Below are 16,637 nucleotides of genomic sequence, written 5' to 3' on the forward strand. Positions count from 1 at the left end.
TTTAACCCATCACCCAGTCACTGCTTTCCCGCTCCTCTCCTCTCACTGCTCCACTCGGGGGAGCCCAGCCCGCTCCCTCTCCATCGGCCCTCTTCAGGACCTCTCCGCAGAGTCTACTCTTGACCCTTCGGCCTACCGGCTCCCGGCTCGCAGGCCCAGCAACTAGCATTCCGCCAGACGCCAGACACCCTTTCACTTCGACCTTTAGAAAACGGAAGACAGAAAAAGCACCGGAGGAGGTGGGGTGCCGGGGCTGCGGGTGGCCTTGGAGCGGGCATGCGCAGAGGCCGCGGCGGCCTGCGGGCCTGGGAGAAGCGGAGAAGGCGCCGCCAGGGTGAGCAGTCCCCTCGCTTGGACGCTGCTCGGGGAGCTGACCCCGGCTAGCCAGCGCCCACCCCGGCCTCCCGGCCCACTTCCAAGAGGCTGCGGGGGCCGTCTGGCGCGCTGGGGCAGGAAGGCATAGCGGCGGCTCCCGGAGGGGCGGAGCCCCGCGCCGGCGCAGGGTTGGCGGGCCGCCGGGGGCGCTGCGTACCTGGTAGCGGCCGGTGAGCAGCTGGCTCCGCGATGGCGTGCACAGCGGTTGCGTGTAGTAGTTGTCCAGGAGCACCCCGCCGGCTGCCAGCTCGTCCAGGTGCGGCGTGCGGATATTCGAGCCGTGGAAGCTCACATCGTTCCAGCCCAGGTCGTCCGCCAACACGAAGACGAGATGCGGCGGCCGGTCGGCCCCGGCTCCTGCGCCCGGCCGGGACGGCAGCAGTAGCAGCCGCAGCAGCAAGGGGAGGACGCCGGGGAGGAGCGGCCGCCGCGGGCTGGGGCCTCGGGGCAGGCTCGCAGCGCCGCGCCGGCCCATCCTTCGCGGCCCACGGTCCCCGAGCCTGTGGCGCCGCCAGCCTCAGGCACCGGTTATAGAATCAGGAACTGGGCGGCCGGGGCCTGCCCCGCCTCCGCAAGGGATTTCACCCGCGGCCGATTGCGGGCTGGAGAGACCCGGCGCCCGAGCCCCCGCCGATCCCGGGCCGGTTGACGGGGGAGGAGCCAGCGGAGAAGCACTCGGGGCTCCCGCAGCTCAGCTCCGTGAAAACTCACTTGATAGGAGCCACGATTGCATCGTAGCATCCTCAAAGAGGAGCAGATTTGTTCTTTTTAGTAACTCTTCGCAGTTTACGAAGTCTTTCGTTAAATTTCGCAACAACCTCGGCAACTGGAAATTTAGTTAACGCACCTTTCTTCCCTCACTCCCCCCAATAAAGAAGCTTTTAGTTGGTTGAGCCTAACCCGAACTCAGTTCCTGAGCTGTGTGATTTTTAAAGGTCGTAGGGGAATCATTTCCGGCAAAAGACCTCAGCCTTGTGCAAGTGAGAAGTCGTTAGAGATGTAGAGCTCTAGGTGATGTTTCAGATTCATTTTGAATAGTATACGCCTGTGAAGCCACTTCCTCCTCACTACCCAGAAAGGAGCCAAATACACACTCCGATTGCAGGGTGCCCTTTTGAAGGTGCCGTTTTACTGAGGCTGCCTGAGGATTGTTTGGAGTGTCGTATGACCATTGAGTAGCTCATTAGTTTGTTTAGGTAGAAGCCCCTTCATGGCTGGCTCCCTGACACTCAACTAGTGAACCAAAGAAGTAAAGTATCTTATTTGCCCGAAATCATCTGTGGATGGAAGGAAAAAATACCCTTAATCACATGCTCATTGAATTGGGAAGTTAGCCTTATGATTAGTACATTGCCATCCAAAACTTTCTGCCTGTTCCATGTCTGGAGATAGACTATAACTATTTATAGTTATATGGGGGAAATTATGCATTGTATCCCTTCAGGTTATCTGAGTCTGATTCCATGGGAATTATTTCACAGCTTTTTAAGTTGTGGATAACTGATAACAATGGAAACCAATTCTTTATACATATGCAGATGAATTCTGTCCAGCGGAGTGGCAATCCTCACCAACCACCATGGATGAAAGCAGTTGGGCCTCCACTTGCACATTTATTGTAATATTCCTGATCTGATCCTTGGATTGTCCTTTGAATTCGTTTTAACACCTTACCAGTTTCCTCATTAGTGAACGAAATAAAATCTTCAGCATGTATTCTTTTTTATATTTGTACAAGAGTCATGATTTTATCTTTTTTAAAAATTATCCTTTAGGGGTGCCTGGGTGGCTCAGTCGGTTGAGCGTCTGACTTCCGCTCAGGTCATGATCTCAAGGCTGATAAGTTGGAGCCCAGCCTAGGGCTCTGTACTGACAGCTCAGCCTGGAGCCTGCTTCAGATTCTGTGTCTCCCCCTCTCTCTACCCCTCCCCTGCTCACGCTCTGTGTCTCTCTTCTCTCTGTAATAAATAAACATTAAAAAAATTAATTAAAAATTTTTTTTAAATTATCCTTTAACACATGGATTGTGTTCCTCTTGCATGTAATTATTTTACTTTGCATGAAGTGGATTAGTTTGTCACATCCACTTTTATCTCTAGTGGAGTCAATGAAATATAGGAAAAAATTTAAATTTAGCATTAAATTCAAAAGAATATTTTTAATTGCTGTTTGACTCTTACGTGAAGACTTGAAAATCCTTTAAAGACCCTGCAAGATGTTAAAGGCTTGAGAATTCTCCACTATGACCCTTGCATGTCTTCCCCATAACTGTTTCTCTCTACCCTTCCTGATAGAAATCAAATTGACCAAACATGGCTGCTAATCTGCAGAAACAGTCCCTCCATTGACCACCTGCTCCAGAAACTAGCTAAACTTGCACTGAGATTTCTCATAGCCTGCATTTTCAAATAAAAACCTATGCTAATCATGCTCTGGAAATGTGCAAATGAGTTAACCAAAAAGAGCTAATTCGATTTTCTGTCTATGTATTGAACACATGATATGCAGTAAAGGTTGGTGATTATGAAGTCTCTCAGTTGGAGTTTGTCTGATGTTTCCTGATGATTAGACTCAGGTGATGGGTTTGTGCAAAAATATCCTAACAGTGATATATCTTCTTGTTGCTTCATATTAAGAAGGACATGATGTTGATGTCTTATTTGATCACTTTGTTTTTTAAAAAAAAAATTTTTTTTAACATTTATTTATTTTTGAGACAGAGGGAGACAAAACATGAACGGGGGAGGGTCACAGAGAGGGAGACACAGAATCTGAAACAGGCTCCAGGCTCTGTGCTGTCAGCACAGAGCCTGACTCGGGGCTCGAACTCACGGACCGCGAGATCATGACCGGAGCCAAAGTCGGCCGCTTAACCGACTGAGCCACCCAGGCGCCCCGATCACTTTGTTAAGGTAGCCATTTCTCTGCTGTAAAGTTAATATTTAACTGATCATTATTTTATGGGGAGATACTTTGAGAATATGTTTATGTTTTGTTATTTCTAAAAGTTTTGCTTATTAGTTTTAGCGCCCAGTGATACTTCTTGCTTTGATCTATTATTATTAGGATGGTTGCTGAATGGTGATTTTCTAATTCCATCATCCTTCTATATTTAGTAGTTGCCAAGTTTGCCTTCTCCCTCATTAATTTGCTTATTTAAATTACTATGAACTCATGGCTTCTTGTTTTAATCACTGTGCTATAATACTTTACTATAATTATTTCAATCCTCCGATTTCCTCTGATTTAGCCAATGGGAGCCCCTTCATTCTAGCTCTTGTGTCCTTTTGGCATATCCTCTTTAACCTCTGAGCACTCTCTTACTTTTTGGTGCAAAGAGATACTCTAGGTTCATCTTGTATTTTTCCTTCCCTAACTGTGGAATTAACATTTCTCCTAGGAACTGTGATTCCTTTTAGTGGAGGATGACATCTAGAAACCAGTGTCTGTGTTATAGGTATGCTGGTTGCCTCTGGGCTGTCATTAGTTCTAGGATCTCTCATCAGACAAAGATAGGAACTAGATGTACGTATTCACACACACACATACATAAGTGTATATATACACCATATTGACACATACATACAGATATAAAACCATGAGTTTATAGTCAATACCTCCAATTCTGCTTTCCCCCATATGTGTATATATATATACATATATATATGTATATATATACATATATGTATGTATGTATACATATACATATATATATGTATGTATATATATATATATGTATATATATGTGTGTGTGTGTATATATATATATATGGGTAGTACCAGTTTTCATTGTTAGCAGCCATTAAAGTGCTATACTTTAAATTTTTTGTCATCTGATATGAGAAATGGTATCTTAGGATAGTTTTTGATTTCATATTTATGAGTAAGTTTAAACATCTTTTGAGATGTTGAAGAGCCATTTTTACATCATTTTTGTGAATTGTGTCATTTTTGACTAGGTTCAGTCTTTTTCTCAATTTTCATTTAAGTTTACTTGTTTCTTTTGAGAGAGAGAGGGAGAGAACTCGAGAGGGGGAGGGGTAGAGAGAGAGAGAATCCCAAGCAGGTTTAGTGCCGCGAGCAGAGAGCCTGACAAAGGGCTCAAACTCACAAACCATGAGATCATGACCTGAGCCAAATCAAGTCACATGCTTAACCAACTGAGCCACCCAAGCACCCCTTTTCCCCTCAATTTTAAGAGTTCTTTATATGTTAGAGATGTTACCTCTTTAACTATCTTCATGCATATGATATTTCTCACATTGGGTCTATCTGAAGGATAAATCCCTATAACTGGAATTGCTGAATTAAAGTGTATGTGCATTTTGAGAGAGTATGATACTATGATATGTATCACAAATACTTTCTCCCAGTTTGCCAACTGTCAAATATTTTGTTATGGTGTTTTTTGATATGCCAACGTCATTTTTTTTAATGTAGTCAAATTTATCAATTCTTTTTGTATTGCATCTGGGTTTTGAGTCATGGTTAGACTTTCCTTATACCAAAGTTAAATTCATCCATGTTTTCTTCTAGTTTTTGTATGGCTTCACTTTTCACATTTAGATCCCTCATCCATTAGGATTTATTTTTGTGTATGGTGTGAAATATGGATCTAATTTTATCTTTTTCCAAATGCTTACCCAGTTATCCTAGCACCGTTCATAAAGAAAATAAAGAAGTCCATCTTGGGGCAGCTGGGTGGCTCAGTTGGTTAAGCTGCCTTCAGGTCAGGTCATGATCTCCCAGTCCATGGGTTTGAGCCCCACGTCAGTCTCTGTGCTGACAGCTCAGAGACTGGAGACTGCTTCAGATTCTGTGTCTCCCTCTCTCTCTCTGCTCCTCCCCTGCTTGCAATCTGTCTCTTGCTCTCTCTCAAAATAAACATTAAAAAAATATTTTTAAAAAGGCAGTCCATCTTTGCCCCACTGCTATGAGATGCCACATTTATTATAAGCTGAATTTTCTCATATACTTGAGTCTATTTCTTGGTTTCCTGTCCAGATAGCAGTACCACACTGTTTCAGTTACAGAGGCTTTTCAATATGTTTTAACATATGATACGAATAGTGACTCATAACTTAATTTTTACTGTTTTCCTTGTTATTCCTTTATGCTTATTTTGTCATACGAACTTTAACATCAACATGTCCAGTTCCATTAAAAAAAATTTTTGCTGGGGGGCGCCTGGGTGGCTCAGTCGGTTGAGCATCTGACTTCGGCTCAGATCATGATCTTGTGATTCGTGAGTCTGAGCCCTGTGTCGGGTTCTGTGCTGACAGCTCAGAGCTTGGGGTCTGCTTTGGATTCTGTGTCTCCCTCTCTCTCTGCTCCTCCCCCACTTGCACTCTGTCTCTCTCTCTCAAAAATAAATAAATAGTTTTTTTAAATGTTTTTAATTTGTTGGTATTTTTATTGGAAGTGCATTAAATTCATAAGTTAAATTAGGAACTGAAATATTTATAATATTAAGTTGCCATATCTAAAAATAAAGGTTATCTTCCATTTATTAAGTCTATTTTTGTGTCTTGTAGAAGTTTTAAAAATTGTCCTCATACCAGTTTTGTGCTTTGCTTGTTAAATTTATTCCCAAGTATTTTATCTTCTCTGTGGCTATTGAAATGGGGCTTTCTGTACCATTATCTCCTTTTACTGGTTATTATTTGTGGACATGAAGGTTACTGCATGGTAATTTATATTCTGCCAAATACTGAATTATGTTACTGTTTGTGTGAGTTTAATTATTGATTTTTAAGAGTGTTTCCAGTACATAATCATATTGATAAAAGCCATTCCAATCGGTTAGAAGATGCAAAAATTAGGACTGAAATAAAGGCAGCTCTCAACTCAGCAATGGGTATAAAAGTTAATTTGGGGGTAGGTGGAGAACTTGGAACTTGGGCTATGTTTTTTACATAGAAAAGATAGTATACATAATACCTGGTTTGCATTCCATCCCACACAAAACCTATTTAACCCATAGTTAAATCTCTTAATTCCTCAAGTCAATAAGAAAAAGACCAACAATCAATTTTTAAATGGGCAAAATATAGAAACATAACAATAGCTTACAGAAAAGGAAATAAAAGCGGTCATTAAATAAATGAATAGATGTTCAACCTCGCTCAAGAGGAAAAATACAAATTGGAACTTCAATAATAAGGCACTGGTATTAGTGATAACTCACTGCTTTGGGTGTGGTATAAAGAAACAAACCCTCGGGGCGCGTGGGTGGCTCAGTCGGTTGAGCGTCCCTCTTCAGCTCAGGTCACCATCTTGCAGTCCGTGAGTTCGAGCCCCGCTTCGGGCTCTGGGCTGATGGCTCAGAGCCTGGAGCCTGCTTCCGATTCTGTGTCTCCCTCTCTCTCTGCTCCTCCCCCGTTCATACTCTGTCTCTCTCTGTCTCAAAAATAAATAAACGTTAAAAAAAATTAAAAAAAAAAAGAAACAAACCCTCTAATGCATTCATCATAAAAGTGAAATTTGGCATAACCTCTAAGAGAACAATATCTACTTGCATATCTCTCAAAATGCACATACACTTTAATTCAGCAATTCCAGTTATAGGGATTTATCCTTCAGATACACCCAATGTGAGAAATATCATATGCATGAAGATAGTGATTTTAATTTTACTTTTATTAGAAAAAGGCAAATAAGGGGGCGCCTGGGTGGCTCAGTCGGTTAAGCGGCCGACTTCGGCTCAGGTCATGATCTCGCGGTCCGTGAGTTAGAGCCCCGTGTCAGGCTCTGTGCTGACAGCTCAGAGCCCGGAGCCTGTTTCAGATTCTGTGTCTCCCTCTCTCTGACCCTCCCCCGTTCATGCTCTGTCTCTCTCTGTCTCAAAAATAAATAAACGTTAAAAAAATTTTTTTTAAAAAGGCAAATAAGAAGGCTTAGTCAAATTAATTATGGGATACCAAGCAGTCATTCAAAAGGATGATATGGAATAATCTCTAAGATATATCATTAATTTTTAAAAGGCAAAAAAACATTATGCTTTGTACACCTTCATTTAAAAATATATGTATAGATGCGCATATGTATCTAAATTCATGTATTTTCATATATTGAGAGAGAGATGCTTATGCATTGATGGAGTATCTCAAGGAAACAGAAGAAATAATAATTTTGATTGTCCTTGGGTACACAGGTTGCAGAAAAGGAGAAATACTAACTTTTCACCACATATCCTTTATGCCTTATAAATTTTTAACTCTATACATATATCTATTTCTAATAATATTATTAATGGTAATAACATAATTTACATTTAAACAAAAAGTAAAATCCATTTTGAGAACAGAGTGCTAAGCACAAATATTCCCCAATGAACATGTTTGTAAAGTTCCAAGGTCATGAAGTAAGAAAGTCACACAGAAGCTCTTGCCATGCCTCTTGATTTCTCCAGTTTACAGACCCCAGGTTCTTGGCATGGTACTAACTGGCTACAAGGTATGCTGAGAAGTCAGGATACCTGTGTTTTGATCCTTCTTTCAACCTGTTTCATTTTAGTATCTTTGAATATGATAAACATTGTATACAAAGGTTAAACATTTCTAAACACTTTATCTCTAAATGTGTAACGGTTGAGGTAAAGAATGCCAAGAAGTCTTTCTTCAGATAGAAAACGTGAAATTCACTAACTAAATGTGGTAAACCGTGGTTGGTATTACTCAATGCCGCCTTATACCCCACATAGTCCAGAAGGAGATAGACTTGAACAACAGAAAGAATATCCAAACTTTGTTATTTTAGATGTCAGCTCTTTGGGGTGCCTGGGTGGCTCAGTCATTTGAGTGTCTGACTCTTGCTTTTGGCTCAGGTCATGATCCCAGGGTCATAGGCATGGAGCCTGCTTAGGATTCTCTCTTTCTCTCTTTCTCTCTTTCTCTCTCTCTCTCTCTCTCCCCCTCCCTCTGTCCCTCTCCCCCACTCATCATGGGCTCTCTCTCTCTCTCTCTCTCTCTCTCTCTGTCTCAAATAAAAAATAATGTTTGCAATACATTTAGTTTTGGAAACTGATCTAGAATGACTTTGTTTCTACCATATCTAATTGAGGGGGAGATGGTCTTCTTGAAGGCCTGTAAGGTCATATACCAGACTTACAGATGACTGTTTTTTCTTTTTTTTAAATTTTTAAAATTTTTTATTTATTTTTGAGAGAGACAGAGAGACAGAGTGTAAGTGGGTTAGGGGCAGAGAGAGAGGGAGACACAGAATCCAAAGCAGGCTCCAGGCTCCAAGATGTCAGCACAGAACCCGACGCGGGGCCGAACCCACAAACCAGGAGATCATGACCTGAGCCGAAGTCAGATGCCCAACCGACTGAACCACCCAGGCACCCAGCAGATGACTGTTTTTAATATGTCTTCACCCTTCTTCTAGTCACCAGTACTTACATTTATAAGTTATATTAACTTTTATCAGTGCTAACTACTATCACTGTAATAAGAATCATCAAGCATGTAGGAAGCTAATTACGTATAAGAAGCCTCCTCCGTTCATTGTTGGTTTTGTTTGGTGTGTTAATATATGTACATGTATTGAAAGAAAAAGGGTCAGATTTTAAAAAGAAGAAAGATTTCTCTTAGGTCTAGTATAATTATATATATATATATATTTTATATATTTTGTATATATATAAAATATATATATTTTATATATTATATATATATTTTATAAATTTTATAAATTATATATATATATATATATATATATATATGGCTCCAGATTTCTGAAATTGATAGTCTAGATAAGAACAGCTATAGCCAACTCACATTGAAACTCTCTTGACTCCTTCATCTTTACCATTGCTTATCACCTCTTATCTCCTCAAAACCGACTAGATGAAAGTAGACAGTGGAAAATAGTGCCACTCCTAAAAAAAGATTTTGGCATAGCATTTTTTTGTGCATAACACTAAGGGGTGCCTGGCTGGTTCGGTCAGTAAAGCATGCAACTTTTGACTTTGGGGTTGTGTGTTGGAGCCCCACGTTGGGTGTAGAGATTATTTTTTTTTTAAATCTTTAAGGGGCGCCTGGGTGGCGCAGTCCGTTAAGCGTCCGACTTCAGTCAGGTCACCATCTCGCGGTCCGTGAGTTCGAGCCCCGCGTCAGGCTCTGGGCTGATGGCTCAGAGCCTGGAGCCTGTTTCTGATTCTGTGTCTCCCTCTCTCTCTGCCTCTTCCCCGTTCATGCTCTGTCTCTCTCTGTCCCAAAAATAAATAAACGTTGAAAAAAAATTTTTTTTTTTAAAAACTAAGACAGCACACTGAAGTGTATACAGGTCAGTGAATTCTCACAAAGTGAACACCCATGTAACCACTACACAGGATGTTGGTATTGCATGTTATCTCATTTCTTCTTTCCTTCCCTCTACCTTTCATACAGCCTGGGACTTAATGTTTGCACAATATTTACTGTATACAACAAGTGAATTGCATTCACTTTTTCTGTACTGAACACTGCATATCAATTTATTAAGTAGTTCTAAACCAGTACTTTCTAACCATGCTTAAATACCTCAAACCAATGTGAACACTTCAAAAATTAAAAAGTCATGTTGTGTGACAACAACAACAAAAAAATAAAAACCTACTCTTACTAGATTAGAAAATGGAACTAATTTATAGGCCTATATTAATTTTTTAAGTGAAACACGTATCATTTTTAATATGTTAAATTAAAAGGGCATATATTGAGAAGTAGGTTTCAATCCCTGTCCAGGGATATTAGTGTTACCCTTCCACAGATAGTCTATACATACATAAATACAATTTAAATATTAAAAGTTTTTCTGGGGCACCTGGGTGGCTCAGTTGGTTGAGCGTCCGACTCTTAGTTTGGGCTCAGGTCATGACCGTGCAGTTTCATGAGTTCAAGCCATGTGTGGGGCTCTGCACTGGCAGCCCTCTCCCTCTCTCTCTGGCATCTCCCTTACTCATTCTCTCTCTCTCTCTCTCTCTCTCCCTCAAAAGTAAATAAACATTAAAAAAATAATAAAAGGGGCACCTGGGTGGCTCAACCGGTTAGGCGTCCAACTTTGGCTCAGGTCATGATCTCACAGTTTGTGAGTTCGAGCCCCGCGTCGGGCTCTGTGCTGACACCCCAGAGCCTGGACCCTGCTTTGAATTCTGTGTCTTTTTCTCTGACCCTCTCCTGCTTGCACTCTCTCTCAAAAATAAACATTAAAAAATTTAAAAATAATAATAATAAAAATTTAAAAACCCTGCCTCTTTTTATGTGACACAGTTATTTTTTTAGTAATAATCATGAAATAAGACAAAAACTAACCAGAAAAGAAACGCAGAGTGAGAATTTTCTATTAAACTTTGCATCATGCCAATAAAATAGGAAAAATAGAAGTTAAGTAATAGGAAAAATAGAAGTTAAGTAAATATTATAGTAAATAATATTTTTTATTAATATTTTTAAATTATATATATAATTAATTATAGTAATGTATATTAATGTAATATTTTTAAATTATATTAATGTATTTTTGGAAAAGGAAAGTTGTTTTTTTCTTCCTTTTTTAATGTTTGTTTATTTTTGAGAGACAGAGAAAAAGAGCAACGAGCGGGGTAGGGGCAGAGAGAGAGAGACACACACAGAGTGTGAAGTAGGCTCCAGGCTCTGAGCTGTCAGCACAGAATCCAACACGGAGCTCAAACTCACGAGCCATGAGATCACGGCCTGAACCGAAGTTGGATGCTCAACCAACTGAGCCACCCAGGTGCCCCCATGGGAAGTATTTTTTTCAAGTTGAGTTTTATTTATTTTGAGAGAAAGATAGAGAGCCAGCAGGGGAGGGGCAGAGAGAGAGAGAGACAGAATGCCAAGCAAGCTCCGCGCTGTCAGCACAGAGGCGGGTGAGGGGCACAAACTCAAGAACCGAACTGTGAGATCACGACATGAGCCGAAGTCAAGGGTCAAATGCTTAACCGACTGAGCCACCCAGATGCCCCTGAAAAAAGAAAGTATTTATACCAACATATTGGTCTGTTATAATAAACTGGTTGCTATCTGTGAATAATAAAGTCACCTTTTCTGTTTTTTAAGCCTTACACTTTGCAGTGACTTCACTGAAATTAATCTTCTTCATATATTAATGTTTAATCGACAGTATAACCAGATTTGTCCAGTTAACTCTGCACATAGTTGATTGAAGGACATATTTTAAGGTTTTAAATTTCAAACATTTGTTTTACATGAGCAACAGACGTACAAATAATTAGGAAAAGACTTTAACGTAATAAGTTTGACAGAAATTCATAAAAATCCCCTTTCACAGCAAACTCCAGAAATGGCAGGACTATCTCTGTTTCCTTGAGGACAACTATACAGGTTTTCAAATATCCCTGCAATTAAAAATTTTCTACTAAAATATTTTCAGCAGAAAATTCGTCATACATTTCTATTATATATATTATATATATTATACATTTTCCACTAAAATATCTTCAGAAAATTCATCACACATTTCTTTTAAATATATTATATATTATTATATTTCTATTCTATTATATATATAAGTATTATACATGGTTTTTCTTCATCTGCTAAAATCAGAGCAAACAGATGAACGATAATAAAGTTTGACATTATTTGATCTGCAGCTTTAAAAGAAGAGCCCAATCATTGGTGAAAAAGATCAAGGCACTCAAATACTGCTTGGCTGATTTCTTCCAGCAATGTATGACCAATACCTTTTGTTGTTTCTCCTGACGTTCTTTGAAATTGGATTGTTTATTCTGAATAAATGACCATTTCCTGAGATTTTGTTACTGCATGGTTAATTACCTTATCCACAACTTTTATGTATTGCTGCTTTGATTAGAGTCTGATACAATAATATTTTATGTAAATAATTTGTCCAGTAACTAATAAGTTACTGAAAAGTCACAACATAGGTAACTAATAAACTATGCCACTGATGATTATATTTTCTTTTTTTTTTTTTAGTTTTTTTAATGTTTATTTATTTTTGGCAGAGAGAGAGACGGAGCAGGAGCAGGAGAGGGGCAGAGAAAGAGGAAGACACAGAATCTGAAGCAGGCTCCAGGCTCTGAGCTGTCAGCACAAAGTCCAATGCAGGGCTCAAACTCACAGACTGCGAGATCATGACCTGAGCTGAAGTCGGACACGTAATGGACTAAGCCCCACAGGCGCCCCTATATTTTGTTAGTTCTGTCTTTAACTTTAACGATTAACAGTTTAAAAAGAAGAAATTTGAATTTTAAAGATAGTATTCAAAACCACTAAAGTATTTCATGTGTGAACTAAAATCTGCACTCACTCAACACGATATTGTGCCTCACAATTTGCCCTCTGTTTCATAATAAACACCAATGGAAACCCTAAGTGATCACATGGAATAACAGAATGGAAAAAACTCAACTTCTGCTGCTTTGTATTTACAAGCGCTCCACTGTTTCAGCGTGGGATAACCAGGTCCACAGGGAACGAAGACCCAACCTGTGCGTGAAGTGAGCTTGAACGATTCCAGCAGTAAAGAACTTACTCTTGGAATGAGCACACACAGCTAAGTCTGTTAGCGGTAAGTGTAACTGGAGCTTCTCTAAATTAGTTTCCATGTGGACCACAATGTTTAAAAAGATAAGTAATAAAATTGCGCCGATTTGAAGTAGATAGATCATCAAAACACCAATAACTGCAACAACAAATGATTTAGCCTAAAAAAGTATTTTTAGGGGGAAGAGGATTTGACATAATGAAATAAAGAGAACTGAGATATCTAATGGTGTCATTGAGCCTGCCTCTCATCTTCTTACTGTGCAAAAAAAACTTCTCACTATGCGATTTATTAAAACAATTGATTGCTTAAACTGCTGTTCGTGGGCTATTTTCATACTTGCAGCTGAAAGATTCCAAACTGATACCTTCTGTACCTGAGTAGGAAACTGCTCCTAGATAATAAGAGTCTGTGTTCCATATCTCCAACTCCTTACTTCCTAGTCCTTTTTGGTTTTCTTTTTCTCTTTCTTTTCTTTCTTTCTTTCTTTCTTTCTTTCTTTCTTTCTTTCTTTCTCTCTCTCTCTTTCACTTCTTTCTTCTTTCTCTCTTTCTTTTTTTTTTTTTTTTTTTTTGAGAGAGAGAGAGAGAGAGAGAGCACTTGGGAGAGGGATGAGGGGTGGGGAGAGAGAGAGAGAATCTAAAGCACGATCCACACTCAGCATGGAGCCTGATGCGGGGCTCAATACCATGACCCTGGGATCATGACCTGAGCCGAAATCAAGATGCTCAATCGACTGAACCACCCAGGTGCCCCGGTTTTTTGTTTGTTTGTTTGTTTGTTTATTTCAGTAATCTCTATACCCAACATGGGGCTCAAACTCACAACCCCGAGATTAAGAGTCACTTGCTCTTCTAACTGACCCAACCAGGTGCTCCCTTCCTAGTCCTTTTTCAATACCCCTGAAATAGCTCAGGCCAATGGCACCAACCATGTTCTGTTGCTTAAACTTATGGGCACTTTTTGGCCCTTAATTTTATGTGACATCTGGTATCTTTGGACACCGTTTGCCCTCCTCTCCTTCTCAAAATGTTCTCTCACTTGGCTTTCATGACACCTCAGTATGTAAGTAAATATACACCTGGTTTTGTTAGTTAAATGCTTGACCTCTCTGGTCTATAAACTCCACGAAGGCAGGGACCATGTCTGTTCACTGCTTTTCCCAGTGCCTGGCCTGTCGAAAGTACTCGATGAACATATGTAGGAGTAACCCCTCCTATTTTTTTTTTAAATTTTTTAAATGTTTTTATTTTATTTTTGAGAGAGAGGGAGACAGAGTGCAAGTGGGGGAGAAGCAGAGAGAGAGGGAGACACAGAATCCGAAGCAGTCTCCAGGCTCTCAGCTATGGGCACAGAGCCTGATGTGGGGCTTGAACTCGCAGACCATGAGATCATGACCTGAGCTGAAGTCAAACGCCTAACTGACTGAGCCACCAAGGTGCCCAGGAGTAACCACTCCTATGCTCCAGGGCATGCTAACACTTGTAAAATCTATACCTAGAGAATATGTAATTAAGTAATGTGTTACCCCTTTATAATTCCTAAAATAGTTTCTATAAACTACTGAAGTACTCTGGAGATTCGTTAATGCCAGACAGATAAGCAAAAGCAAGATAATTTTTATTTTTACATGACGGTTCATCAGAAGAAGAGTTTGATTTAGGGTTGTTTTTATGAGACTTTGGCTAAAAGATGCTATTTGTATAAATGAAACTTTCTTCCTCTCGCAGGTGCTTTGTTTCCTAATAATGTCAATCTTTTTGTTCAATTCAAACATGCATAAAGTCCTCTTAGTAATGTTCCAAAATCTGCTTGCTATTTAATGTGCCATACGGCATACTTAAAAATGGGTTTATCTGTCACCTTTCCCATCAATAGAAAAGGAGTGAGACATAGATTAGTTAGATGTGAACATTAGCAACATAACAACGTCCATAAATGTTTTGATAATGTGTTGACTAGAAAGCGTTTTTGCAGTTCTAAGAAGCTCTCCTCGCTCAAGGGAAGAAAGCGCCCATCACTCACCATCACATTCTTGAACATTCTTTCCTAAGCTGTAGACACGGACTTTTACACATCAGCAGCATACTTTGAAGCATGCTGGTTGTTTGCTCTTCATGGCTGACACCAATACTGGAACAATTCCTCTGAGGCCTCTCTCAGTATATGGTCCCGTCTCCAGCAGCTGGTGGTTTTAGTGTGGCTCTTTTGAGTCAAGGTGTTCACCTACCAACTGGCTGATGGGCCGGCCATTGGGAACTGAAAGCTTCAGAATCTGGTCTTTCTCTCAGGGCCACTCCTCTTCTCAGGAGCTCTGGTTACCCCAAGGCTTCTCTTTCATCTTCTTTTCTTCATCTTTTCAGCTTCAGCTTTCAGTCCTAAATCATTTTATTTGGATGTTTCACACTTGAAACTCCCATGGGATGAAGTCTGGTTAATTTGGTCCATCTTTTCATGGCCACATTGTGTTAGTCGGTCATTAACACAGGTCAGCCTATGCATTGGCTGACGCCAAACCTGGCACCTAGGCCAGGCCCACTGGCTGGGTTGGTGTGGGAGTGCCAGGGTGACTTAATAGCACCCAACATACCACAAAAGAATGAGCACAACTTCTTAAGGAAATCAGGAAATACATTTCTTTTATACCATAAGTAGGATTTTTCTTTTTTAATGTTTACTTTTTATTTTCTTTTTATGCTTTTATTAATTTTTGAAAGAAAGAGAGACAGAGCATGAGCAGGGGAGGGACAGAGAGAGGGAGACACAGAATACAAAGCAGGATCCAGGCTCTGAGCTGTCAGCACAGAGCCTGATGCAGGGTTCGAACTCAACAAACTGTGAGATCATGACCTGAGCCAAAATCGGACGCTTAACCAACAGAGCATCAGGCGCCCCAATGTTTATTTATTTTTGAGAGAGAGAGAGAGAGAGAGAGAGAGACAGGGCACGAGCAGGGGATGGGCAGAGAGAGAGGGATACACAGAATCCAAAGCAAGCTCCAGGCTCAGACGCACAGCACAGCAAAGAGCCCAAAGTGGGGCTCAAACCCATGAATCATGAGATCATGACCTGTGCTAAAGTCAGATGCTTAACTGAGTGAGGCACCCAAGTGCTCCTGGGCAACATTTCTTTAAACATTTAATATTCATCTAAATTTTCTATGCGTTTTATTGATCTGCTTTAGTGCTATATTAATAGGACATGAATTCAATGTTGTGCTTTCATCATTAATTAATGCATAAAAAAAAACTCCTGGAATTGTCTATTTTGCAGAGAAGAAATTCAGAGATGGAAAATAAGTACCTTAATGGTTACAGGGCTACAGACAGAGAATGAGAAGTGGGATCTCCCAGGTAAAGGGTTTAGCCAGCACCTAATATCCAAACTGAGAGAGTGGATCTGGAGGGTTTTTGTTGTTGTTTTTTTTTTTTTCAACGTTTATTTATTTTTGGGACAGAGAGAGACAGAGCATGAATGGGGGAGGGGCAGAGAGAGAGGGAGACACAGAATCGGAAACAGACTCCAGGCTCTGAGCCATCAGCCCAGAGCCTGACGCGGGGCTCGAACTCACGGACCACGAGATCGTGACCTGGCTGAAGTCGGACGCTTAACCGACTGCGCCACCCAGGCGCCCCTGGAGGGTTTTTTTTAATTGGGGTATAATTGGTACATACAGTTAATTTCAGGTGTGCAAATAATGATTCGATATTTATATACACTGTGAA

At 40.5% G+C, this 16,637-nt stretch overlaps 1 protein-coding gene across 1 annotated transcript in view; it reads right to left on the reverse strand.

Moving 5' to 3' along the window:
* ARSB (arylsulfatase B) overlaps positions 1-1,319 on the reverse strand; it is a 172,051-nt gene extending 170,732 nt beyond the window's left edge. The window contains exon 1 of the mRNA XM_043592749.1: positions 533-1,319. Coding sequence (XP_043448684.1) covers positions 533-850 — 318 coding nt within the window. The 5' untranslated portion in view covers positions 851-1,319. The remainder of the gene's footprint in view (positions 1-532) is intronic.
* Positions 1,320-16,637: the final 15,318 nt, after the last annotated feature.

Source organism: Prionailurus bengalensis, chromosome A1 (assembly GCF_016509475.1).
Source record: "Prionailurus bengalensis isolate Pbe53 chromosome A1, Fcat_Pben_1.1_paternal_pri, whole genome shotgun sequence".
Lineage (NCBI taxonomy): Eukaryota > Metazoa > Chordata > Mammalia > Carnivora > Felidae > Prionailurus > Prionailurus bengalensis.